The 24,793-nt window shown below is 33.2% G+C and overlaps 4 protein-coding genes across 11 annotated transcripts in view; 2 read left to right on the top strand and 2 right to left on the bottom strand.

Moving 5' to 3' along the window:
* Positions 1-780: 780 nt before the first annotated feature.
* LOC106081952 (M-phase phosphoprotein 8) lies at positions 781-9,062 on the bottom strand. Of its 3 annotated transcripts, none has more exons than XM_013244237.2 (4): positions 8,005-9,062; positions 6,336-6,775; positions 1,211-1,268; positions 781-1,140 (listed from the first exon to the last, which is right to left on the bottom strand). In XM_013244237.2, exons 1-4 carry the CDS (start codon positions 8,695-8,697, stop codon positions 901-903), a joined length of 1,431 nt encoding a protein of 476 aa, XP_013099691.1. In that variant the 5' UTR covers positions 8,698-9,062; the 3' UTR covers positions 781-900. The 3 variants fall into 3 exon arrangements, with proteins under 3 accessions (XP_013099691.1, XP_059222756.1, XP_013099699.1); XM_059366773.1 differs by having other exon boundaries at positions 1,211-1,265; XM_013244245.2 differs by lacking the exons at positions 781-1,140; positions 1,211-1,268 and adding an exon at positions 5,577-6,250.
* Positions 9,063-10,985: 1,923 nt separating this feature from the next.
* Positions 10,986-15,446, top strand: LOC106082011 (protein penguin). The gene is made up of 4 exons (XM_013244315.2): positions 10,986-12,184; positions 12,258-12,660; positions 12,832-13,103; positions 15,052-15,446. The coding sequence occupies exons 1-4, from the start codon at positions 11,063-11,065 to the stop codon at positions 15,370-15,372; spliced, it is 2,118 nt and encodes a 705-aa protein (XP_013099769.1). The 5' UTR covers positions 10,986-11,062; the 3' UTR covers positions 15,373-15,446.
* LOC106082021 (putative peptidyl-prolyl cis-trans isomerase dodo) lies at positions 15,413-16,552 on the bottom strand. Its single transcript, XM_013244325.2, has 2 exons — positions 16,336-16,552; positions 15,413-16,160 (listed from the first exon to the last, which is right to left on the bottom strand). Exons 1-2 carry the CDS (start codon positions 16,394-16,396, stop codon positions 15,736-15,738), a joined length of 486 nt encoding a protein of 161 aa, XP_013099779.1. The 5' UTR covers positions 16,397-16,552; the 3' UTR covers positions 15,413-15,735.
* A 1,956-nt stretch (positions 16,553-18,508) lies between these two features.
* The window catches only part of LOC106081993 (ecotropic viral integration site 5 ortholog), a 157,698-nt gene continuing 151,413 nt past the window's right edge, over positions 18,509-24,793 (top strand). For 5 of the 6 annotated variants that reach the window (XR_009397904.1, XR_009397903.1, XM_059366186.1 and 2 more), the window contains exon 1: positions 18,530-19,112. The gene's annotated coding sequence lies outside the window, so the exon portion shown is untranslated. The other variant, XM_059366184.1, reaches the window with a different exon arrangement.

The following is a 24,793-nucleotide window of genomic DNA, read 5'->3' as shown; positions in this document are numbered from 1 at the left end:
GTAAGTACATACATACATATCGACTTATATGTATATAAGGGACAAATTTTCTATAAAGTGATGATGCACAAAGGGGAAATTAAAAGAGACAAAAAAACAAACAACATACTTATTTAGATTCATTTTAAAGGACAATGATGGGGAGAGATGAAAAATTAAAAAGAATAAATTAAAATATTCAGCTTGCCTCTGAATGGAGACATACATGGATGATAACCAATATCTGCAGATGTATTGCAATTTATGTTCTTTTTTCTGAGTTAATGGCATTTAATTATTAAAGCTACTGCAGGGAGAGGCTTAAAATAAAAATTGGTTTTTATATAGATTTTAAATAAGAATAAGTCAATGTTTTCAATTTTTACTTTTTCTGAATTTTCTTGAGCTTTAATAGCGAAATGCCTAAAGATTTTGTTTTTGTTTCTTTAAATCCATGTTTTATGATTCAATTGATATTTTCCATTGCGTGCTCGAGTTTTTTTTACTTAATTAGGGAGGGTAATAAAAACACCGGTCGACAGTTTTCTATAGATTGTAAATGATTTTGGGTTAACAAATGATATAGCAAAGTTAAGTTGTTGGCTCTGTATTAGAATTATTTTGAAACACAATTTTAAAATGTGAACAAAGTCTAAACATAAACAAAGTCAACAAAATTTTCCCTTTTAAGTTATAATGATAAATTATCAATTTGATGCCACAAGAAAATAAAATACACAAATCAAATGTGTAAGAAAATGAATTTTACCTTTAACACTTAAAGATAATTCGTTATATAACAAAAAAAAATTGTCTTTTATTGATTTATCATCCTCCTTTACTCACATAAAATGTTGTCGACCAGTGTTGTTTGGATGGTAAAATATTTAAATGTGCATACTTATCGAAATTTTTATTAACTTATGTGCCTTTTCTCTTTGGCGTATGTTTGCCCAACTCCTCATAAAGCATGGCAAAGATTTTCGCTTGCATCCTTTCCACTATCATGTCGGGTAATTTATTCAAAACCCAATCAACATGATGTAAGAACGAAGCATTCTCCCCGCTAAATGGCTGATTTTCGGCAGCAGCAGCTGCAGTGACGGAATAGCCTTGGTTACCCTTCATGCCATTTAATCTCGTTGACGTCTTGGCATCCTTCTGTAATTGAAAAATTATGTTATTGTTAGAGAGAGAGAGAGGAGAGAAATATAGAAAATGTTATACTCACCACTGGAGGTGGAGGTGGTAGATATTTAGATACTGGAGAAGGTGAACGTTCTTCGCTGCTGAAATTAGTGGAAATTTTAGATTAAGTCTCTTTATAGCTTGAAATACAATACATACAATGTGGATTGATGAGCTAAACTCTTATGATATAAAAAATGGATACTTTTCCTAAGATATGGTGATTTAAAATCGCAGTCTTGTTTAGTATATTCTAAATTTGTATTCTCTTTTAACAACATAGCCTGAAGGCAATAAATTTAAAAGCAATATAAAGCGAATGTATGCTCAGAAAAGTTTTTTTATCTAACATCTGTCTTAATGAATCGATTATAAAACTGTAATCCATCCATTTCTATGTTTTATCTCCTGGCGGCAACGCATCTAAATTCAGTTTGAATCTAAAATCGACCCATAAATTTCCTATCATTTTAAAAATCTGTACTATAGATTTCCCTGAAAAATCGTCATCTGCTCCTCATGTTTTTAGAATTTTGGAAAATAAGTTAATCTTAAGCTTTTCCAAAAACAAATAAAATCTTTGAAACAATTTAAATTTTAAAAGTACATAACAAAAAAGGCCACCAAAAAATAATAAATAAAAAAAAGTAAAAAAAAATTATAGAAAGCAAACATAATATACAAATACAAACATAAAAAATAAGTTTAAAATATGTACATAATAAGTAAATATGTACAAAAAAATATAAAAAATAAAATAAATAAAAAAAAAAAATTTAAATAAAAAAAAATTAAAAATAAAAAAAAATAAAAAAAATGAAAATTTAAAAATAAAAAAAAAATTAAAAATAAAAAAAAAAAAAATTAAAAATAAAAAAAAAATTAAACAAATAAAAAAAAAATTGAACAATTATAAGATAATAAAGGATATATAAAAAACAAAAAGGAATAAGAAATATACAATGTAATAAAAAATTAAAAAAATAAAAACTAATAAAAAGAATAAAAAATATGTGTTATAAATAAAAAACAAATAAATTATATAAATGAAAAAATTAAACTAAATAAATAGAAAAAATTAATAAAAAAAAAAAAATAAAAAGTACAAATAAAAATACAGAAAAAAAGCTTGAATTAAATAAATAATAATAAAACGTCGCGTACAAATACACTGGAATTAAAAAAAATAATAATAAAAATAAGAAATAAATTAATGAAAAACAAACAAAATTTACAAATACATAAAAAAAAAATAAATTAAAAATACGAACAAATAAATTAAAAAATAAAAAAAAATATATATTAAAGAATTAAAACAATATATGAAATAATAAAATAACAAAATATAAAAAAATTAAAAATAAAAAAAATAATTAAAAAAAAAATAAAATAAAAAAACAAATAAAAAATTTAAAAAAACCGAACCAAATAGAAAATTAAAGAAAAAAACAAATAAAAAATAAAAAAAAAACAAATTACAAATTAAAAAAAAAACAAATTACAAATTAAAAAAAAACAAATAAAAAATAAAAAATAAAAAAAAAAACAAATTAAAAAAAAAACAAATAAAAAATAAAAAAAACAAAAAAAAAACAAATTAAAAAAAAAAATAAAATAAAAAAATAAATAAAAAAAATTATTAAAAAAATATGAAATAAATATTTGTGAATAAAAAATATTTATGAATAAAAAAATATGAAATAAATATTTATAAATAAAAAAAATATGAAATAAATATTTATGAATAAAAAGAAATATTAAATGAATACATACGAATAAAAAAATAAGAAAAGTTAAAAAAAAAAACAATAAAAGATACATATAAAAAAACAGAAAAAAAAGCTTGAATTAGGCTGAAAAATTAGAACAAAAAAATCATAAAAAATATTAGAAAAAGATACAATATTAGAATAAAAGTAAAAATTAGAAAAAAAATATAATAAAAACTAAAAATAATATTAAAAAAGCCTACAAAACAATAAAGAAAATAAAAAATTATGTTACTACAAAATTTAAAACATGATATTTTTTTCTAAATGAGTTTAGTTTCACCTGACGAGGAAAGGACAGGCGTTAATGGTATAAAAAGTTTATGAGAGATACAAAAATCATAAAAATAAATAGTAAAAGTAATAAAAATAAATTCCAAAGATGATAAATGAAAAAATTTTATAAAAAAAAACAAAATTAAAACATACTAAGAAACATTTTTAATATACATAGAACATTAAAGAATTCAAAAACTCTTAATTAAAAATATAAAATAATTAGAAACAAACAATTGAAAAACAGAAATAATATAAATAAAAAAAATAATAACTGTAAAAAATCTAATAAAAAATTAATAATAAAATAATAATAAAAAATTAATAATGAAAATAATAATAAAAAATAATATTTAAAAAAATAATAAAAAAATATAAAAAAACTTTATAACAAATACGAAATTTAATAAAATATATAAAAAAAAATTAAAAACTAAAAAAATATATATTAAAAAAGGAAAATAAACATTGAAAAATTTTAAAAAACAAAAAAATATTAAATAAAATTAAAAACTTATAAAAAAATAAATAAAAATCAAAAAATAAAAGAATATAACAGAAAAAACTAAATTTTTATGATGTATAAAAAAAGAAAATATAAAATAAATAAAAACATACCAAAAATATCAAACAAACAAAAAAAATAATAATAATAAAAATTTATTAATAAAGAAAAAATAATAATAAAGAAAAAAATAATAATAAAGAAAAAAATAATAATAAAGAAAAAAATTATAATAAAGAAAAAAATAATAATAAAGAAAAAAATTATAATAAAGAAAAAAATAATAATAAAGAAAAAATAATAATAAAAACTGATAATAACAAAACAAAAATAATAAAAATTAATAATAAAATAATAATAATAAAAAATAATAAAAAAAATAAAAAAAATTATTTTTTTATAACAAAAACAAAATTTAATAAAAAATATAAAAATTAAAAATATAAAAAAAAATATTTTTAAAATTTTTTGAAAGTTATAACAAAACACTTCATGCATAATTTCAGCCAAATCGGATAAGAAATGCGCCCTCTACTGGCTCAAGAAGGCAAGATCCAAGATCGGTTCATATGGCAGCCGATTTAAACCATACTAAGCAAAGTTGTTGGAAGTCATAACAAAACACCTCATGCTAAATTTCAGCCATATCGGATAAGAATGCGCCCTCTAGTGGCTCAAGAAGTCAAGATTCAAGATCAGTTTATATGTCAGCTCTATCAAAATATGGACCGATTTGACCCATTTAAAATCCCAACCAACCTAAACTAATAAAAAATATTTGTGCAAAATTTCAAGCGCCTTGCTTTACTCCTTCAAAAGATGACGCGCTTTCGACAGAGACGGACGGACATGGCTAAATCGACTTACAATTATGGGGTCTCAGACGTATATTTCGAGGTGTTACAAACGTAATGACTAAATTATTATAACCACATTTTATGCAGGAGGGTAAAATTGCAAATTTTGCCCGTAAACATTCCAATAAGGAACAGGGGCAAACTTCTCACATATCAATGAGTGCAGTCCAATGCAAGTTAAAGCTCAATGAGGTGGAGGGTATAAAAAGATATATAAAAATAGTGTAAGCGTATAATAAAAAATATATATATATAATAAAAATATATATAATAAAAAAACAATAAAAATAAAACAAAAAATGTATTAAGGCAGAAAATAAATAAAAATTTTAAACATAATTAAAACTAATTAAAAAAGTTGAAACAAGACTTAAACTATATAAAAAAAATAAAATTAAAAATAATACAAATTTGGAAACACAAGCAAAAAATAATAAAACAAAAATAAGAAACATAACTAGACCTTATCAACCAATTTTTTGACTCACTCATCTTTTTAGAATTTCTCCTGACTATCATACAATTTTTTCCCTTAAGCATTAACCTAGATTCCTATTATCCATTAACTCTCAATCTATTACAAAAATGTCTATCTACCCAAAGGTAGACGCGCATTTAATACAAATTATTCTACTTTTTAATGTAGAGAGTTGGTTCAAGTATTTTTATTAAAACATCTTTCATTTGTCTCGTTTTCAAAACTTTGCTCGTTAAAATCTAAACATGTGTTTTTTTTTTCTTTTTTGTATTTATAAGTGGTTCATTAATTTCATTTCATTTTTTGTTTAATATTTTTGTGTTATTTTCTCTGTAGATATATTGTATGTCGAATATTTGTAATTTATTTTTTTGTATTTTGTTTTTTTTATGTGGGATTTTGTTGTATTTGTTTTTCATACCTCAGGCATGTAGGGTGTTTGTATTTGAAATTCTTATTTTTGTGACTTTTTTTTTAAAGAAACGAATTTTTTGTTTCAAAGCAACAAGAAAAAGCGTCTCCACCTTGTTATTATTGAAGGAATTATATTTCTTGTTGAAATTTTTACAGCTAGTTAGTGGTAAAGCAATATTTTATAAAAAGAAAAACAATACTTGAAGTTTCCAAATATTCCTGATACTATGAGAAAAAAACATTTGGATTTCATTAAGGAACAGGAACGAAACAAAAAGAGACCGACCGATGGTTAGACGAAACGTAAATTGGCATTTTCAATGGTCATTGGAACGTATGGAATGTGTGCAAAGGGATTTTAATTTAATAAAACATGTTGTCAATTTACACACATATGAATACACAAAAGCAAAGTTAACTAAACATATTAAAAGCGAGGTTTAAAAAAAAATCATAAAGGTGACTGTTAACAAGACTAAACGACAATGTTTAAAAACAGTGATGGATCGATACATTGTTGGTGATATGTGGTGTTTCGCCACAAAAAGCCAACAATTTTTTAAATACAAAAAAAATTTTGTATGCTCATAATAATAGGAGAAAAAAAAATAATAATAATAATATTGGAATAAAAAGAGTTTCATATAATGGATTGATAAACAATTTAAAAGTAAGACGACGATGTTCAAGTTGATGTTGTAAGATTGAGATTGAATGTTTGTTTGTTTTTTCTCAAAAAAAATCTGCTCAAAACATCATTTAATCGTCCTCGCCATAGTAAATTCTACAAAAAGTGAGAAAAGACATATGCGATTGCCATTAGAATTTTGGTAATCTGTAGAGAGGGATTAGCAAAATATTTACCTTACCTTTTCTTGTTGCCCCCTCGCTTAGACTTACGACCGATTGGATTGTGCAAATTGGTGCGTGGCGCTGTCTCATTTACCAGTCGTTTAGTCTTTTTGGGCTCTTCACGCAACTCCTTGAACGACAGGTTCTCATCGGCCTTCATGCGTTTCATAAATTTGTCAATGATGTCGTGACAATTCAAGTTTTCCTCTGGCTCCCAAGTGTCGTGTTTGGGACCGAAACCCTTCCAGCGAATGCGGAAGACTCGACCTTTCTTCTCTTCGGCATAATCGATGATCTTGTCGACTTCCCATTCTTCTTCTTCTTCTTCATCTTCCTCATCATCTTCGCCTTTACCAGATTTGGCCTTTTTGTTACCTTTGGCGACAGCGGCGGATCCTTTTTTGGCTTTCTTAGCGGCGGGGGAGGCGGCACCCTTTTTGGGCGCTGCAGCACTTTGCTGAAATCAAAGAATAATTTTCAAAATTTTAAAGTATTTTGTTGTGCCTGGGGTATATGAAGAAAATGTCCCACCACCACATCGTAAAACAAATAAAATCGCACCGCATGGCGATTGCGACTGTAGATGCTCAGTGAGTACTGAGTGCCTATGATACACGACATGACAAGGCGAGTTATTCGGTTTTAAATAACCAATGGCCATCACGTTTCCGCTGCAATCGGTTCAATGGAACGACATTTTCATCAATGGGAGCTTGATGAGAATCGTTACTCCACATGCAGATATGTGGTTGCAACAACAACAAAGTAGACAGACGGCAGTAAGGCTGGGAAAATTGATAGGGCGGTCCCTTTTACCATTTACCAAGCAAGGGAAATCTGCAGTCCTGGGACGGTTTTATTGGCTGATCTTACTTCTCTTCCTGTTGCACAGATACTTGAGACGCTATTCCTACCCAGCCTATTATTTCTTGGGCTATATATAAACATAAATATAGTGCTCTCTTTGTTAAATTGGGCGGTCTTTTCAATAACACCATATTCTTTTCGTCTTATCATCGTCTTAGCCCGCCCCTTATTAGAATTGCTTCTCTTGGATTTTTCTATAAAAAATTTGAACTGACATGGTATTGAGATATTCCGAACCATTTATCGTTTGCCCTCTTTTATGCGTATCCATTACACAGAGATTATGTTAAGAACAGAAGGTGAAAAAAGCTGTTAATATGTAAACAAACTAAGATATGTCTCTTAAGTCTCAAGCCATATTTTCAAACAAATGAAAAAAAAAATGTTACCAATTGCTTGTGTTTACATTTGCCGTCGTAGGTATTTACTATGTATGTTTGTATGTATCTCTCGGCTAACAAACATCGAGCGACATTTGTTTTCCCCTTATGCTAATTCTAAACGGTACGATGCACTATTGCACCTACTCTCAAAAAAACTCATTCCTATCCATTAACAGTAGACTGCAATTCTAAATCAAATCAATTTAAGCGAAGGGCAACTCTATGCGGTAGAAAAAAGAATAATAAAATTCTCCGTTTTATTAAAATACTACAACTGATATGGTAACCCTGCAATTTTCACATACACCAAATAACTCGGTTCTTGGTGGCAACTGTACTATTTATGTTACACATATCCTAATTTTCTATGTTCCGCTACGGAAGTATACTCCACTCCACACCCACTAGTATTAAATAGTCGCAAACATAAACTTACCTTTTTCTTGTATTTATCTATTATTTCCGGACAATTGAGGGTGTCCTCGGCCTCCCAAGTGTCATCGGCCTTGGTGTAGCCCTTCCATCTGATTAGGAAATAAGATACGCCACGTTCGATTTTGTGACCAACAATGTCTTTGACCTCGTATTCCTCTTCATCCTCCCCATCGTCATCTTCTTCTACGGGTGCTGACTTCTTGGGTTTTGTGGCTTTGGCCTTGGTTGCAGCTTTAGTAACGACCTTGCCACTGCCGGTTTTGCGACCCTTCTTTTTAGGTGAAACTCCATTCAAAGCATCATCGTCATAAGCGATGTCATCCAGTGACTTTTTAGCTCCTGCTGTCTTGCGTTTCTTGGCCTTTTTAGCACTATCCTCATAATCGTCATTTAAATCATCATCACCTCCGACTTCGGCATCATCACCATCGCCATGGGAATAACTATTATTCAATCCATGTGCTAGGTCATCATCTTCACCCAAGGTTGTCTCTTCATCATCATCCCGATCGCGAGCTGCAGAATCATAGCTTTTGCCAATGTCATGTTTGGCCACATCGCCATTTTCAGATTCACTGGCGCTTCCATGATACTCCTTGTCTACCATATCATCATCGCCACCCTCTAAATCGCTTTTGTATTCCTCGTTTTCCGTGTACTCGGATATTTTCTTTTTATGTAGCTTACCCACCATTTTTAGTATTTGTTTTAAACCAAACTAAAAATTTTTCATATGATGTGCTCACTTCTTGTTCTCGTGTAAACGGTATTTTGTATGTATTTTTGGGCAAAACACGTATCACCGAAAAAAAATGCGAGAAAATATACACACGCGAAAATTACGACTCAAGGATTTTGCCGCCGCTTTCTGTCGTCAAACAATATGTTTTTTTTTATATTTCTGATAATTCAACTAGTTGTCTCTATTTAATGCTCATGATATTGACTTTTATGTATTTTAGTATTATTTTTCTTCACAACAAAATATTTTTAATATATTCTTATATTTTTTCTTCCTAACAATCGCAGTAGCAACGATGCCGGTGGGAAAATGGCGGCGATAAAAAGATGTGGCCATATTTACTTATTGGAAGTACAAAATAGGCTCAATTAAAGCATCAACGTAGTGCAAAACGTAAGGTAACGTGATGCAAAATCGTATATTTTTATTTTTTTTTGCTGTTCACAAATCTTGGCAAATTTATGCACGTTAAAGTCACTAGGCCCGCTGTGGAGTTTTGCAATTCCAGAGCTGTATTATTAAGAAACACACGGTACTACGCAAGGCGGATTTAAAAGGTGGTCTCACCCGAACACCTGTTAACAGCCGGGCAGGTTTGACGGTGTTAAGATGACAGATTTTTGTTTGCATTCTCTTTGTTGTTATCTTTTGTTCTCGCATATTCTCTGCTCATGTACGCACGTGTACACACACACACACTCACACAAATTTCTTTCTGTGTGTTGGAAAAACTACGATCAGCTTGATGGCAAGATGGCGGATTGCATCATATGATTTGTGGTTGTTGTACAAATGAGACCACTTTTAATTGTTTCGCCTGCAAAACAGTGTTACAATGTTTAAAATATAACTTTAAAAACATTAAAGATGATAAATTGTACAACAACGTTTATTTCTAGAACCACTTTGACATTTGCATTTACAGCATTTGCCAATCGAGTTAGTTTCGTTGATTTTTGTTGTTGTGCTAATGATACTACCTCTTAATTGTATCATGCCTAAGAACAGTAAAAGGAGCTAGGTAGATTTATGAAAATAAAGTCACAACGAAATCAACGACACAACCTTGGTGCGTTGCCAATTAAAATATTTGTGATTACAAACATATAAATTTTAAATTTAAACATTAAAAATGTGAAAAAATAAACCAATTTTTGAAAACAAACCATTTGACATAAAAGTGTATTTGGATACAACTCTGAAACTGTAAAGTGGTATCAGCTGGGCTTATGACTTTACCTTCTTTTTTCCCCTATCCCGTCACTGCAGCCCAGCTGAAGAATTATTTGGCCATGGAATTACTACATCAACGCTAGCATTACCTTCTTAAATCTATCTAGAAAACATGGTTAAATTAAGAAGGTTGGCTGACTTACCAAACAACCATGACATAATTACCAGGTAGTGTATCTATCTATCTGTGAACGAGTTTTGTTTGTGTGTGTGTATTATAGTTAAGAACGATAATGCACACAACCAACGAAAAATAGCGCGAACTAGTAACATACAAAAATTCAGAGTTGCACTAATCACTGATTTTGACAGATAGTGCACTTAATATTTTGTTGTTGGGCAACTGCCACTACCTGTAAATGAATAAATCTTGCCAACTACAATGAAATCAACGATACAACCCTGTGGAGATGGTGGCGCAAATTCCCACTAGGCTATCGAATTTCCGGACACTTCCTAATTGATATTCTATTGGGTTGCCCAAAAAGTAATTGCGGATTTTTCATATAGTCGGCATTGACAAATTTTTTCACAGCTTGTGACTCTGTAATTGCATTCTTTCTTCTGTCAGTTATCAGCTGTTACTTTTAGCTTGCATTAGAAAAAAAGTGTAAAAAACGTATATATGATTAAAGTTCATTCCAAGTTTTATTAAAAATGCATTTACTTTCTTTTAAAACATCCGCAATAACTTTTTGGGCAACCCAATAGTTTTTATTTGCATTATCATGTGTAGCAGCCACAAAATCAAAAGAATTATTATAAATTAAAAATAATAAAAAATGATGAATTTTAAAATCTAAACCAATCGTTTGACGTGCTAGCGGATTTTGGATAAAACTCTGGAGCTGGACAATTCCATCGCTGGGCAAGTGAGCCAACCTTCTTAATTCAACCATGCTAGAACAGGATTTGTTTACCGCTTACCGCCTTGATTGTGTTGTACTCTTTGAAGATAGTGAGTACTTACAATAAATTCAACGAGTACGTTGTTAGAACACAAAACAACAACAAAACCAAACGCACGTGGAAATCTGTTGATTATTGCATTGAAAAAATATTTAAAAAAATTAAAATTTTCACAATGTTGAAAAGCAAAAAGCGTGTCGCTGATAAGACTGGGACTTCTGATGAACCTTTGAAAAAGAAGACAAACAATGAAAGCTCTAACAACAGTAAACCTTCTAAGTTTAGTAAGCCAACGAAGCCATCTAATGGTAGCGGCGGAAAACCCATGGACAAGTTTCAGGGCAAAAATTTTTCCGGTAAACCTAGTAATTTTGCTGAAAAACCAAATAAATTCGCCAGTAGGCCTGGAAATAAATTTGCGGGCAAACCAAAGTTTCCCATGAAACAGGAAGAAGGCGCTAATAACAATAAAGGCGAAAAGACGGACTGGAACAAGTTCAAACAAGAGAAAAAAGACCTCAAGATGAAACGTAAACAAGGCAAGGACACCTATGAGATATCAATTGAGGCCAAACAGATCTACGAAAAACTGAAATGTCGTAAGACTGAAAAGAAAGCGGAATTGGTGGAGAAACTTTTTAATCTATTCAGCACCGGGGACACAATCAAAAAGGTGGTAATGGCCCATGACACTGCCCGTGTTATACAGTGCATGCTTAAATTTGCCTCACCATCAGTGCGTGAACAACTATCGGAACGTCTCATGCCTCTGGCAGTGGAAATGTCCATATCAAAATATGCCCATTTTTGTGTACTACGTATGTTCAAGTATGGATCACCGGTCACCAAGAGCAAGCTGGTCGATGCCTTTTATGGAAATATTGTAAAATTAGCATGTCACAATATATCGAGTAAGATTTTAGATCATGTGTACCTTACGGTGGCCAATGCGAAGCAAAAAATATACATGCGCCAGGAATTCTATGGAGATTTGTATAAAAAAACCAAAGATGACAAGGTAAAGACAATGGCAGATTGCTACATGGAGACCCCCGTAATGAAAGCTTCAATTTTAAGTGCTGTCAAAGCCAATTTAGAACATGTATCCAATAAACAATTGGTGGACAATTCTTTGGTGCATGCCATAATGTTGGAATATGTAAAAGAAATGGAAGAGGATAAGGTGGAGGAGACGGTGACCATGTTTGCGCCTCTTATACCCTTAATGTTGACCACCAAGGATGGTTGTCAGGCTTCGATTATATGTTTTTACAAATCGACTCCGAAGAACAGAAGAGTGAGTAAAAAAACACTTGCACTTTTTTTTAATTTCTTTGTTTTGATATTTTCTTTCTTTCTCTCCCTCCCAGGCCATAATTAAAACCATCAAGGAGCATTTGATTAAAATTTGCACCCATGAGCATGGCCATCTATTCATAATAGCCCTACTCAATTCATTGGATGACACTAAAGCCACCAAAAAAGCCATCTATGATACTCTACATCCCGAACTGCAAACTTTGATGGCCAATCAATGGGGTCGCCGTGTTATAGAATGGCTTATATCGCCTGGCGGTACCAGTTGCTTCCATCCCACATTTATTGCCACCATCGAAGAAGGCTTACAGTATGGTAAAAAGGACAAAGAAGTAAGACGCAAAGAAATTTTCGAACAAATTGAAGAACCTATCGCCTCTGCCATTTCTGAGCAACCCGAATTTTGGCTATCTGATAAACATATTGGCTTGGTGACTGGGGAAATATTGACTAGGTGTAAGTTAATTAAAAAAAAAACTGACAGGCAAGACCATTGGGGATTTGTTACTAAAACGAGCGGCTTTATTTGTTGTAGCCAATTTCTTTCCAACCGTTCGCTAGAGTGACAAATTCTCAATGGGCCCGGAAAATTTAGATTTTCTAATTGTTTTGTTTATGTTCTTACAGTAAGCTCGGAACATTTTGTCAAAGCCTCAACGGCCTTGGCCAAACTCATAGCCCAGCCAGATTGGAGTGTTAGTGTGGAAGACGAAACAAAGGAAAAACAGAAGAAGAAGCCACAGGATGTAGAGAAAATTATTGCAGATGCCACAAAACAAAAAACCAAACAGAGAAAACAAGCCCAGAAAGCTTCAAAAACGCAGTACGATAATGCTGATGGTGAGAGTGGTGAGGCAGAAGATCAAGATTCGGATGACGATGAAAAGGAGAAAGAAGAGGTAAGTGATACAAATAAAAAGAGGGAAATTGCAGGTTAAAGGGGAAAATTTTAGGAAATTAAATACTGTAAAAATTCTAAAATCGATTTTGGATGTTCTCAAACGAATTGTATATAGGGCTCAATTTGAAAAGAATCTATTTGATTTTACCTATCCTATACTCTTACAAACTCTTACCTAGTAAAAGAGTTTTACTATCGTTAAAAGTTGGTACTGCTGAAGGCCTTACTGTATTTGTAATAGTTTTTGGTGTTACCGACGCCTTAGCACTCCCAAATCCATACGCGATGCAAAACTGGCCAGCTCAGCTGCCTTGGTCCCCGCCGTCCTTGATGGCCCGGGGTCCAGCAAAATCTGACTGCAGCTCGCCCGTTTATAGTCCTTTGCGTCGTCTTTGGCAGGTCGTCGTCCCACACCAACGGCCTTCCGCAGAACAAACAAAAGTCAAAAATCCGATAAGCGTTATGCCTCCCATATTCATAGAGAAGTTCTCATTGCCGCCCATTCCTCGTACAAGTGCAAGGGTCTCAGACCAAGAATCGCATTCAAGGCTTACCTGGGCGCACTCCTCCTCGCATCCGATATCAGCACGCCCATTTATTTAGCCCACCCAGAGAGCCGCGGCACTACTCTTCGCAGAAACGTTTCCTTAAACTCGGCATACCTCTGTACCAAAGCCACGGCCAACTATTGGGTTGCCAAAAACGTAATTGCGGATTTTTTAAAAGAAAATAAATGCATTTTTAATAAAACTTAGAATGAACTTTAATCAAATATACGTTTTTTACACTTTTTTTCTAAAGCAAGCTAAAAGTAACAGCTGATAACTGACAGAAGGAAGAATGCAATTACAGAGTCACAAGCTGTGCAAAAATTTGTCAACGCCGACTATATGAAAAATCCGCAATTACTTTTTGGGCAACCCAATGTAATGGCAATGTTCAATCATTCCTCAAAGGACCTGAGAATCTCTTTTATAACCAGGACAACAATAGAAAGAATATAACCCTGTGGTGTCGCACCGGTATTCCTCCTAATCGAGCCCTCTGCTAGTGAAGCATTGATTACCTTCAATCGAATTCACCAGAAGAAGGGGACCCTCATATTAACCAGAGAATTATATATGGACACCCAACTTCACGTTATTAAAAGTCCATTCTATAACTAAGAAAGACGTCAAAGTAAAGTCGCCAGTCCCCAAATTCCACTCTATTTCACCCACCGCGTCGTGAAGGTTATTTTGGGATGTTTGGTGTTCGGAATTCTTATTACATATAACTTTTCATGCATCTCCGCTAATGATGAAGTGAACAGTGATTGAAGATTTGGTGGTGGATATCTTCAAATTACTAGCAACGAAATCATGCCTTCAACTAGGGTGCCCGAACCCATGATCGCACAATCGTCCGCATAGGATACGATCTTGATGCCGTCTAAAGGCTGTGGAATAAAGGAGAGGTAAAGGTTACACAGTGCCGTAGATACCTCCACGCCCGTTTCGCTCTAAGAAGCTTCGATTTCTTACCTCTAAATTTCACAAGTGACTGGCAATCACACAGATAGTATCATAATCCAACATTTTGAGTTCGGCTGGCATGATTTAACGGACCGTCCAATCACATGGCCTGTGTAAAGCACTCGTCGTGCTTTGTAATCTACAGAATCCGTGCTAAAGAATTTCCTCCAACTAGGCTCAGGACAATTTGCCATAAGCGTCAGAGTTATTAGTATCATTTTCAGGTTTCTATGAGAGTGCTCAGAGACAGGTTGGGGATCAGTGCTTTGTACGCGAATCGCAGTACATTCAAGTTCTTGACCATCGGTCAATCCGGTACGTGCAACCGGCTATCACGGCACAACTCGCGATGCAACTTGTTAATTAAAAAAATCCTTGCCCATTTCACTACAATTTTTAAATATTTATTTCCTCTTTCTCTCTCTTTCGCAGATTGCCACTGTTAATGTAATTGGCATTGAGGAGGCCGGTCTCCATATTATCCTTAAGAAAATCATTAAAAACGATAAAGAACGTTTGGCCGCTGATGCCGCAACACAAACATTTGGCGGCCTTCTGGTTCAAGAATTGTCAGAGGAAACTTTAAAATCCTGGATAAACATTAATCGAGCATGTTTCATTTTGCTAAATATTTTTGAAAACAATTCCGAAGATGTGCAACAACAACTAAGAAATTTGTTGAAAAAGCATTTAGCCCAGCTAAAGAAACAAAAATTCAATGGAGCCCAACTATTGGTGAAAAAACTGAATTAACCTTATTACCAACTAGCTTTAGGAAACATGTAAAACAAACTTATTTTAAATTAAATAATGTTTTATTAAGTTAAAATGTTTTTATTCTAAAAAGAAAGAATACATAAAAATATTATTCTTTTAACAAATTAAACGTATTTTCTTCACTTAACGTGAGGGAGTCTTCGCCCCATGAGTAGTAGTAGTAAGTTTGTTGGTATTTTAATATGTTCAAAAAAAAAATGCAAAATTAGCAGCAGACTTTTGTTGGAAGTCCAAACCTTTTTCATTAATAGAACAAAAATTAAAAAAAAAAAACATAATTCTATGCTACTTTTGGCTTCCAATCATCATTACAGTACACCAGTCATCCATCCCTTGAATCTATTCTGTGCGTAAAATAATATGCAATCCTGAGTCTGTATCGACAATTTTCGATAGTTGTCCCACTTTCAAACTGAAAGCAGCTTCTTCGAAAGGTTTTTGCATTTGGCCACGTCCGAACATGCCCAAATCACCTCCTCGCTTGGCTGAACTACAATCGGAATACTTTTGTGCTAGTTCATCCAAACTGGCACCGTTTTCGATTTGCTTACGATAGTCCTCAAGAATTTCCTTGGCTTCCTCTTTGCTGCGCGTTATTTTCTCCTCACGCCATGAGGAAGGGCGACGACTGCCACTATGCTTTACCAATAAATGCGAGCAACGAACTTCATTTGGACCACTGGAAGAGACCTCCTTTTTAGCCGGTTCCGTAGGCATATCCCATTGAGATTCCTTGGTGTAGATGTTCAAGTAATAGGTTAAACCTAAAAAAGACACACATTTAAACCATACATTCTTAAATAGCAAAAGCTTAAGTTTAGTATAATTATTTACACCATTCCCCGTTTGTTTGTTGGTAACAAGGGATGGGGATGAATAGAATATTCATAATTAAAGTCGGCATTCTCTACATTCGCCCAAATTTGGAAATGCAATTACCAGTAGATCGGCTAGTACGTATTTCCCATCCTTCGGGTACATTCTTTTCGTTATCGGACATTGTTATTTATATGATATTGCGACCTTATTTTTTGTTCTAATAATATAAAACTTTTTTCTTGATAAAAAAGTTGCAACTTTGCGAAGTTCTTTCCTTTTATTGTTAATAATATCACGCATGTATACCGCTGATAGTGTTGCCAGGCAGTTTACGCTAAAAAACCAGCAACTTTTTTTGTGAAAACGGCATAAGCCAGGGCTGTTGCTTGCCGGGTAGTGAAGCAAAGAGGATTGAAATAACAGAGCCATTTTTATGTTTCCAAAAGTTGACAGCAAATGTCAAGCTTATAGTTGTCGGTAGTTATTCAAGGCGGATTTATTAAGGTGGTTGTTGTTGTAGTAATAGCAGTGTATGATACACTGGGGTGGTCTCACGCAGCTGCTAACAGCCGACCAGATTTGACAGATTAAGATGCCAGATTTTTGTTTGCATTCTCAATGTTCTCATCTTCTTTTCGCATATTCTCTGCTCATGTACTCACACGTATACCAAACGCACAAAATTCTTTGTGCGTGTTGCCAGAACGTCGATCAGCTTGATGACAAGATGGCGGATTGCACCATATGATTTGTGTTTGTTGTATAAATGAGACCACCTTTAATTGCTTCGCCTTGGTAGTTATTTTATTTTTCTTCAAAGCAAGCAGTGGTGCGATTCTCTAAAGCTGAGTTTACATGGCACATCTGATGTATGGTCAATGTAAAAGTGTTGATGAAAACAAAGATGTATTCGTCACATGTACACATAACAATCAGTCATGGCTGAAAAATCAAAATCATTTGATTTTTTTTCGATGAATGTCGTCTATCCATTACCGTTTACAAAGAAATGTGTAATCATTAATTTACAGATATTCAAAAAAAGAAAACAACCGATGTAGTTTTTGGCAAAAGCTGTAATCAGCACGTACACGCGATGAGTACGATCATGATGTGCCGTCTAAAAGGGCCATCAACTATTTCTTTATCGAACGGACACCGTTAATTAACGAACAAAATCGTTTGAATTAACAATTAGGTTATTCTGTAATCAAAGGTTACCAACATGGTACAATTAAGAGGAAGCGCCATTAGCACAGAAACAAAAATCTACCCCCAACGAAACTACCTTGTGTGGCAAATGCCGTAAATTGATATGTCAAAGTGGTTTTAGAAAAAACATTGTTTTACAGTTAATCTTCATCAAATGCGTTTTGTATATGTATTTTCATTATTATAACACTGTTTTGTTGTTTATGTGTTGATTATCAGATCAAATAGATCATCTTTTTAAGATTTTAGAAATATATCACAGCAGTGGTATTAAGCCTCTGACATTTAGATTTACTGCAAAATCAAAACAAAAATAAAAAAATTGTACTCAGCTGTTCGCATGACCTCGCCTTATTAGTGCATCCTGGGCATAAGTATAGGTTAAATAAGCACAACTTTGATTTAGTGAGTAGTGTAAACGGGGTGTTACAATTAGAAGTTTGGCGATCGCGTTTATTTTACCAAAGAAAACGACTTGTCTCGCCGCGACTGTGGTTGTGCTCTTTTTGGGCGTCGTGAAATGTAAATTTTTTCTAGATGAAAGCCAACGAACACTTTTCATCAATATTTTTCGCTTGTTTTTTTTTAATAAGGAGTTTCACCGCGAAAACTGAATATAATACCAATCGCAAAATTTTAAATGTATATATTGACTTGAAAATAATGATTTTTTTTTAATTATTTTTACAAAAGAGGAGATCGAGATTTCAGGTTTATAGCTTCTCCTTAAAAAATCTTAAGAATTCTAAAATAGTAAAAAATATTGATTTTCGACGAGAAAAGCAAACATAGTACCAGCCTTTATCGCTGAGTTGCTAAATCTGGATATTTAACAGAATCCCGCAGAAGAGCAAGTTATCCGCTGTTGTCAAATAATATAAATACTCATCCAGTTAAACTTTGCACTTCATTTCTGTCCAGTACATCTGACTTGCGTTAAATAGAGCGGAAAAAAGAGACGACAATTCATGAAGCAACTATACCTTTCATATTTTACCATGGTTTGTCAGACGTCAGCGGCTTACGTTGCAATTTAGGATTCCTGTACAGTTGCTTGCTGTCTGGCTGGTGTTGGGATGATTTCAGTCAGTCGTCGGTGGGTACAAAGCAAAGTAAGCAAATTCACCTAACAAAATTAATGTTTTGTTTTCCAATTTCCAATTAGATCGGAAAGAAGTGAATAATCCATGAAGTGTTAAGAAATAATATATCTAATAATTGATGAGCTATCGCTGGAATGGAATATAAAATACGAAAGTAAAACATAAAAAACCAACAGCATTTATAAAAAAAAACATCCAACGAACCAGTAAAGAATTTAGTGTATACAAAAATAGGTGAAAAATCTCGGAGAAATCACACTAATCACTACTACTTTGTTGTCTATTGTTGCGAAAAAAAGATGAAATAATAAATTCATGAAATAGAAGTGTTATACATGTGCATATGAAAGTGTTTAAAAGTGTAAAATATTACAAGTATTTTATATCAAATAAGAAAGTATTTAAAACAATTCTGGCCCCCTTTAAACATAGCTTACAAAATATTTTTTTGGGGCTTTTGACAGCAGCCAGTCAGGAATAACAACAACAAATACAATAAGAGCATACAAACAAAAAATTTTCACTCTGTAGCAGAGAGACCAAAGAAACTGTGCTGCGACAGAGGGGCAACAAAACGCAAACGTAAGTTTATTGTAATGTTTCATTGGTGTAAATGAAGAACTTTCAAATTTCACAAATAAAAAAAAAATAAAAACCAAAACAGCGAATGTAATGAGGCAAAACAGACATAATTGAGAGTTAATGATGGTGTGGTCATATTGACCGCCACCGTATGAAGATGGACTTAATCATTCATTTATTTATGTAGACGTCGTAGTAGTGTTGCTGTCGACGTTCTCATCTGTTGGGGGCAGAAGAGCAGTGTTGCCAGTTGTTGAGTATGTTTGTGTCATAAATTGTCGTTTTTTTTATAACGCAAAAAAAATTTATGTTAATGAATACAAATACCGTTCATCCAATTTGACTTCCTAAGCATCTAAAGGATGATATCCTATCCGAATTGACTAAAATTTAGCATCCTGTGGTATGTTATGACTTCCAACGTCCATGACAAGTATGTTCCAAATCACTGCCGTATATAAGCCGGTCTATCGATGTTACTTCGCGCTATTGATGTAACTAACAGCATAAGGAAACATTTTAACTGTTGCCGCAAGGTCTGCTGAGTATAATGATTCGCAAGGATCCACTACATGTTGCCGATTACACAGGTGCTGTATAGTTTATCACTGCCCAGCTAATTGTCTTATGGAAAGTGTTTAAGGATTATCTGCAACCTTACATATCTCTGTAAAGTCTTCGATAAATCATGACCAGCAACAAGGGTTGGTACTCTATGCGGCTTTTCACGCGAACAACTGTCAAACTTCATATAAAAAAACCTATAAAACGTGTGAAATAAATTAATGCATGTTTTTAAGCCATTAGCGTAAGCATTTACACTGCTCCTTAAATCCGGATTTAAGGCTCTCGTCAGCTGATTTTATAAAGAGAAAACAGATGATCGAGGCCTTTAATTCGGATTTAAAGAGCAGCATAAACGGGGTTTAAGATTGAATTAGCACAATCTTTAAAAAAATATGATATATTGTTAAAACGGTATTTACAAAACTTAAAACCGTATTATAGTGTGTTTATTTGACAATTCTATATAGGAAATCTGTCAAATGTGCCTACTTTAAGCTTTGTGAATATGGGCATTAAAATTTTTCGCAATAATTTCGAACGCTGAACAGAACACTCTGCTTAAACTGTTTAACAGCTCGACTAACAAGTCATGGTAGAATTAAGAGTCGGCGTTATTAGCACAACGAAAGAAATCTACCCCCAACGAAACTACCTTGATTGGCAAATACCATAACTTTAAATGTCAAAGTGGTTTTAGAAATAAACTTTGTTTTACAACTTATCTTCTTCAAATGAGTTTTATATATGTATGTTCATCATTATAACACTGTTTTGTTGCTTATGTTTGGATTATCGGATCGAATAGAAATTAGTTTTACGAATTAAGAAAAAAAATCACAGCTGTGTATCAAGCCTTTGATATTTAGATTTACTGCAAAATCAAAACAAATATAAAAAAATTATACTCAGCTGTTCCCATGACTTCACCATATAAGTGCATCCTGTGTGTTAACAAGCATTTGACATTTAGAGCAAAATGAAATCAAAAATTAAAAACTTGTACTCTGGTGTTGGCATGACCTCGCCTCATAAGTGAATCCTCCTAACAAGTAATGGCGTGCCAAGCCAAAGCCAGAACTGTTTTAGCCCTTTCCAGTGTAATTTCTCACAACCATGCTAATGCTCGGCACTTGTAAATTCTTCTTCAAGGCTCGGGGTAATAGTGCTCAAGTGTCGTGGATACTGTCAAGAGTATTCTTCCTAATTCGAATCCATTGCTGGTTTCAGCAGCGGTACCAGTCTGCAAAAACTCTTCCAGTTTCTATTTCTTTTTGTTTGGTGACGTCTCATGTTTTTTTGTTCTCAAGCTGACGAGAGAAGATGCAGCTGTCTCACTCTCTTTATTTGTCACATCTTTAGTTTTTGTTGTGTAGGTGGTGGCGATTTAATTGTGCGTTGGCTATTTTATTGCCATCTTTCGTGTTTTTTATTTTGTTTACACCTGAAACTTCATGATGGTCTTCCTGCAATTTGAGTATTATTTGCATAACTTTTTATATTTAAGTATCTGAAATTCATCTCATACTCAGCAAAATAAGCTTATTATTGGCGTTTAGCAAGTATAATAAATAATTATAGCTTTTAATATAACGGCGCCCCGGTAACCGAGTTGGTAGCGTGCTTGGATTACCAGTGCAGGGGTCGTGGGTTCGATTCCCGCCAGAAGCCTTGGTCTGTCTCTACTGTGGTATCACAATGGACTTCAAATTGTCTAAATGAGTCTGTAAAGGACTGCCACTCATAACTGCACCGATTCTATGCAAATGTAAATTTGCCCATGAACATTCCATGGGCAACATTCTCCTTTTTTGAGGAGAAGTTTTTACATAGCATAGTACCTCATAAATGTTTCCATCATTAGGAGGGGATAACCACCGCTGATAACTTTATGATGGTCTCGCCAGGATTCGAACCCAGGCGTTCAGCGTCATAGGCGGACATGCTAACCTCTGCGCTACGGTGAGCTCTTATTCAATGTAGGTTGTAAATTTCAAGCTCTGTGTTTAGTTAGCATTTTTACTTATTGCCATGTGCTAACGTGTGTTTTTTTCATGGCGTTGAGATAGTCTCATGTCTGAGGTAAACATTTCATTTTGTTATGTTGGAGATTTTGTTTTTTTTTTTTTTAATTTCTGCTGACATTTTGCTGTGCGATAAGACGATTGTGCAATAAATGATGATAACTGCAGGTCGATGTGCCGGTTCGTTCTTTTAATAATTTTTTTTTAAAGGGGAAAAAGCGGTGCAAATGCTTTTCTTGGGGTACAAATAGAGGAGTTTCTTTTTTCATAATTAAGGGGAATTATGGCAAACAAAGGTTTTTATTGGGTTGCCTAAAAAATAATTGCAGATTTTTCATATAGTCGGCGTTGACAAATTTTTTCAACGGCTTGTGACTCTGTAATTGTATTTTCTTCTGTCAGTTATCAGCTGTTACTTTTAGCTTGCTTTAGAAAAAAAGTGCGTGAAATTTTGTTTACATTTGTTTGTTTGGCGTCAATTTTAATATGGAGCCCACAAAGGAGCATTTTCGTCATATTTTACTTTATTGTTTCCGTAAAGGAAAAAACGCGGAGCAGGTTGCTAAAAAGTTACGAGATGTGTATGGTGATAAAGCCTTAAAAGGAAGACAGTGTCAAAATTGGTTTCGCAAATTCCGTTCTGGAGATTTTTCACTTAAAGTTGAGCCACGTTTAGGTCGGCCAAATGAAGTTGATGATGACCAAATCAAAGCATCAATCGAATTGGATCGTCATGTAACTGAGCGTGAGATAGGAGAGAAGTTAAATATACCAAAATCAACCGTTCATTATCACATAAAAAGTCTTGGACTGCTGAAAAAGCTTGATATTTGGGCACCACATGTATTGAAAGAAATTCATTTAACAAACCGAAGAATCAACGCTTGTGATATGCACCTTAAACGCATCGATCCGTTTTTAAAACGAATCATAACTGGAGATGAAAAATGGATTGTTTACAACAACGTTAGTCGAAAAAGAACATGGTCCAAGCATGGTGAACCAGCTCAAACCACTTCAAAGGCTGATATCCACCAAAAGAAGGTTATGCTGTCTGTTTGGTGGGATTGGAAGGGTGTGGTATATTTTGAGCTGCTTCCAAGGAACCAAACGATTAATTCGGATGTTAACCGTCAACAATTGGACAAATTGAATACAGCCATCAAGGAGAAGCGACCAGAATCGGTCAATCGTAAAGGTGTCATATTCCACCAGGACAACGCTAGAACGCACACATCTTTGGTCAATCGCCAAAAACTGAATGAGCTTGGCTGGGAACTTTTGAAGCATCCACCATATAGCCCTGACCTTGCACCATCAGACTACCATTTATTTCGATCTTTGCAGAACTCCTTAAATGGTAAAACTTTCGGCAATGATGAGGCTATAACATCGCACTTGGTTCAGTTTTTTGCAGATAAAGGCTATAAGTTCTATGGGCGTGGAATACTAAATTTGCCAGGAAGATGGCAAAAGGTTATCGAACAAAATGGCAATTATATATTTGATTAAAGTTCATTCTAAGCTTTATTAAAAATGCATTTACTTTCTTTTAAAAAATCCGTAATTACTTTTTAGGCAACCCAATAGTAAATAGATTTTAAATATATACTTTTTGAGTTGAATTTGACTGGATCATAAAGAAAGTCCTAACTTGAATATTTTTTTGTTTTGACTTTAATTGAAATGGCAGAATACGACTCTATATGCCAGGTTGTATTTGCGAAGTTGGTGTCCCCACTAACTGTAAATTAAAATACGTGTAATAAAAATATAGAATTAAAAACAATGTACAGTTATAACCAGTGTTGCCACTCAAGAAAGTTATTTCGTACCAAATTTAGGAAAAACCCTATCAAACCCGACTAAAACCTTTCAAATGTTCTACAAACCAAAAATGCCGTAGAAAAGAATTGGCATTTTGTCATTCTATTTCCAACACATCAAATTATATATTTTCAACTCTATAACGCAATATACATACTAGATCGCCGTTATATTCATAGACAATCTAAAAATGACCGTCTGTCTGTTTGTTGGAATCGCTCTAGTTCAAAGTTGGCCTACATATAGATATAGCACTCATGTCCCGAAAAGAACCGATTGTACGCACCGGATTGACCCAATGAAGTTCTTCATTGGGAAGGGTTGCCATCCCAGATACAACACACTGCTGCAACAACAATCAATGCAGAACAATTTCAGAGAAGCGGTGAGACAGACCCCTTGTAACAGTAATTGGGCTCTCGCATATCTACCCAAAACGGCAACACTGGCTATAACTGTACTGAGTATAACGATGACTAAGCACCGAATCCCGAAGCGTCCACTTCAGACGAGTTCTAAATGTAAAATGTCTTGAATATGACATTCAAGTGATTTGTATTGAAAAGTAGGCAATATGGTGGCCAGGGTTACCATTGAAAATTTTTGAAAAGAAGCAAAAAGCAGATTTTACAATGAAAAGGGTAACAGTGGGCATTTTTACTAAGTTATTTATTTTTTATATTTAAAAATAAATTTCAAAACTCAAAACAAAGGCTAAAATAAAACAAAAAAGAACTTGTGAAATGAATAAAAATAAAAACAAAATTTTTACAGAATTTTTTTTAGAAAAACGGTAAAAATATTAAAAAAATAAATTTTTAATACAAATAATATGGCATAGGGGTTGGTATTCTATTCTGCTTTCGAAATAGTAGGGAAAATCTTTAATTGTTCCTCGAGCGGAAATTGACAGTTATGTTTTGTTTATATTTTCATATCAAGTCGTTTTTTATCTGCACTTATGGTTGTTGTTATAATTTTTTTGCAAATAAATAAAATAACAAAGGGAAGAAACGGACCATTGAAACCAATAAAACAAAAATGATTCCGACAATGATGTCAGGCGTTGCCACTAAAATATCTTTTTGACATTTTCCTCACTATAAACAGAGTTCTACTTTTTTATAGATCATAATGGTCTATCCTTACTTCTCTGCGCGACGGTAATCCATCCACTAGATGGTGATTGTGATGACTGCTGCAAAAACAGCCCAGTGGAAACGGCTTAGACCAGACAAAACTGTATCATCCAGAGTGGGAATCTTT

This window comes from Stomoxys calcitrans, chromosome 4, assembly GCF_963082655.1.
Source record: "Stomoxys calcitrans chromosome 4, idStoCalc2.1, whole genome shotgun sequence".
Classification (NCBI taxonomy): Eukaryota; Metazoa; Arthropoda; class Insecta; order Diptera; family Muscidae; genus Stomoxys; species Stomoxys calcitrans.
This window is presented reverse-complemented; position numbering and strand designations above follow the sequence as displayed.

What these genes read in the sequence shown, in the direction of transcription:
- LOC106081952 (XM_013244237.2), bottom strand. Translation starts at nt 8,697, where the DNA reads ATGGTGGGTAAGCTACATAAAAAGAAAATATCCGAGTACACGGAAAAC. An exon ending in CGAGGGGGCAACAAGAAAAG is followed by an intron (nt 1,269 to 6,335) that starts GTAAGGTAAATA and finishes CACTAATTTCAG; the next exon opens with CAGCGAAGAACGTTCACCTT. An exon ending in TACCACCTCCACCTCCAGTG is followed by an intron (nt 1,141 to 1,210) that starts GTGAGTATAACA and finishes TTTCAATTACAG; the next exon opens with AAGGATGCCAAGACGTCAAC.
- LOC106082011 (XM_013244315.2), top strand. Translation starts at nt 11,063, where the DNA reads ATGTTGAAAAGCAAAAAGCGTGTCGCTGATAAGACTGGGACTTCTGAT. An exon ending in CGACTCCGAAGAACAGAAGA is followed by an intron (nt 12,185 to 12,257) that starts GTGAGTAAAAAA and finishes TCTCCCTCCCAG; the next exon opens with GCCATAATTAAAACCATCAA. An exon ending in TGGGGAAATATTGACTAGGT is followed by an intron (nt 12,661 to 12,831) that starts GTAAGTTAATTA and finishes ATGTTCTTACAG; the next exon opens with TAAGCTCGGAACATTTTGTC.
- LOC106082021 (XM_013244325.2), bottom strand. Translation starts at nt 16,396, where the DNA reads ATGTCCGATAACGAAAAGAATGTACCCGAAGGATGGGAAATACGTACT. An exon ending in ACGTACTAGCCGATCTACTG is followed by an intron (nt 16,161 to 16,335) that starts GTAATTGCATTT and finishes TGTCTTTTTTAG; the next exon opens with GTTTAACCTATTACTTGAAC.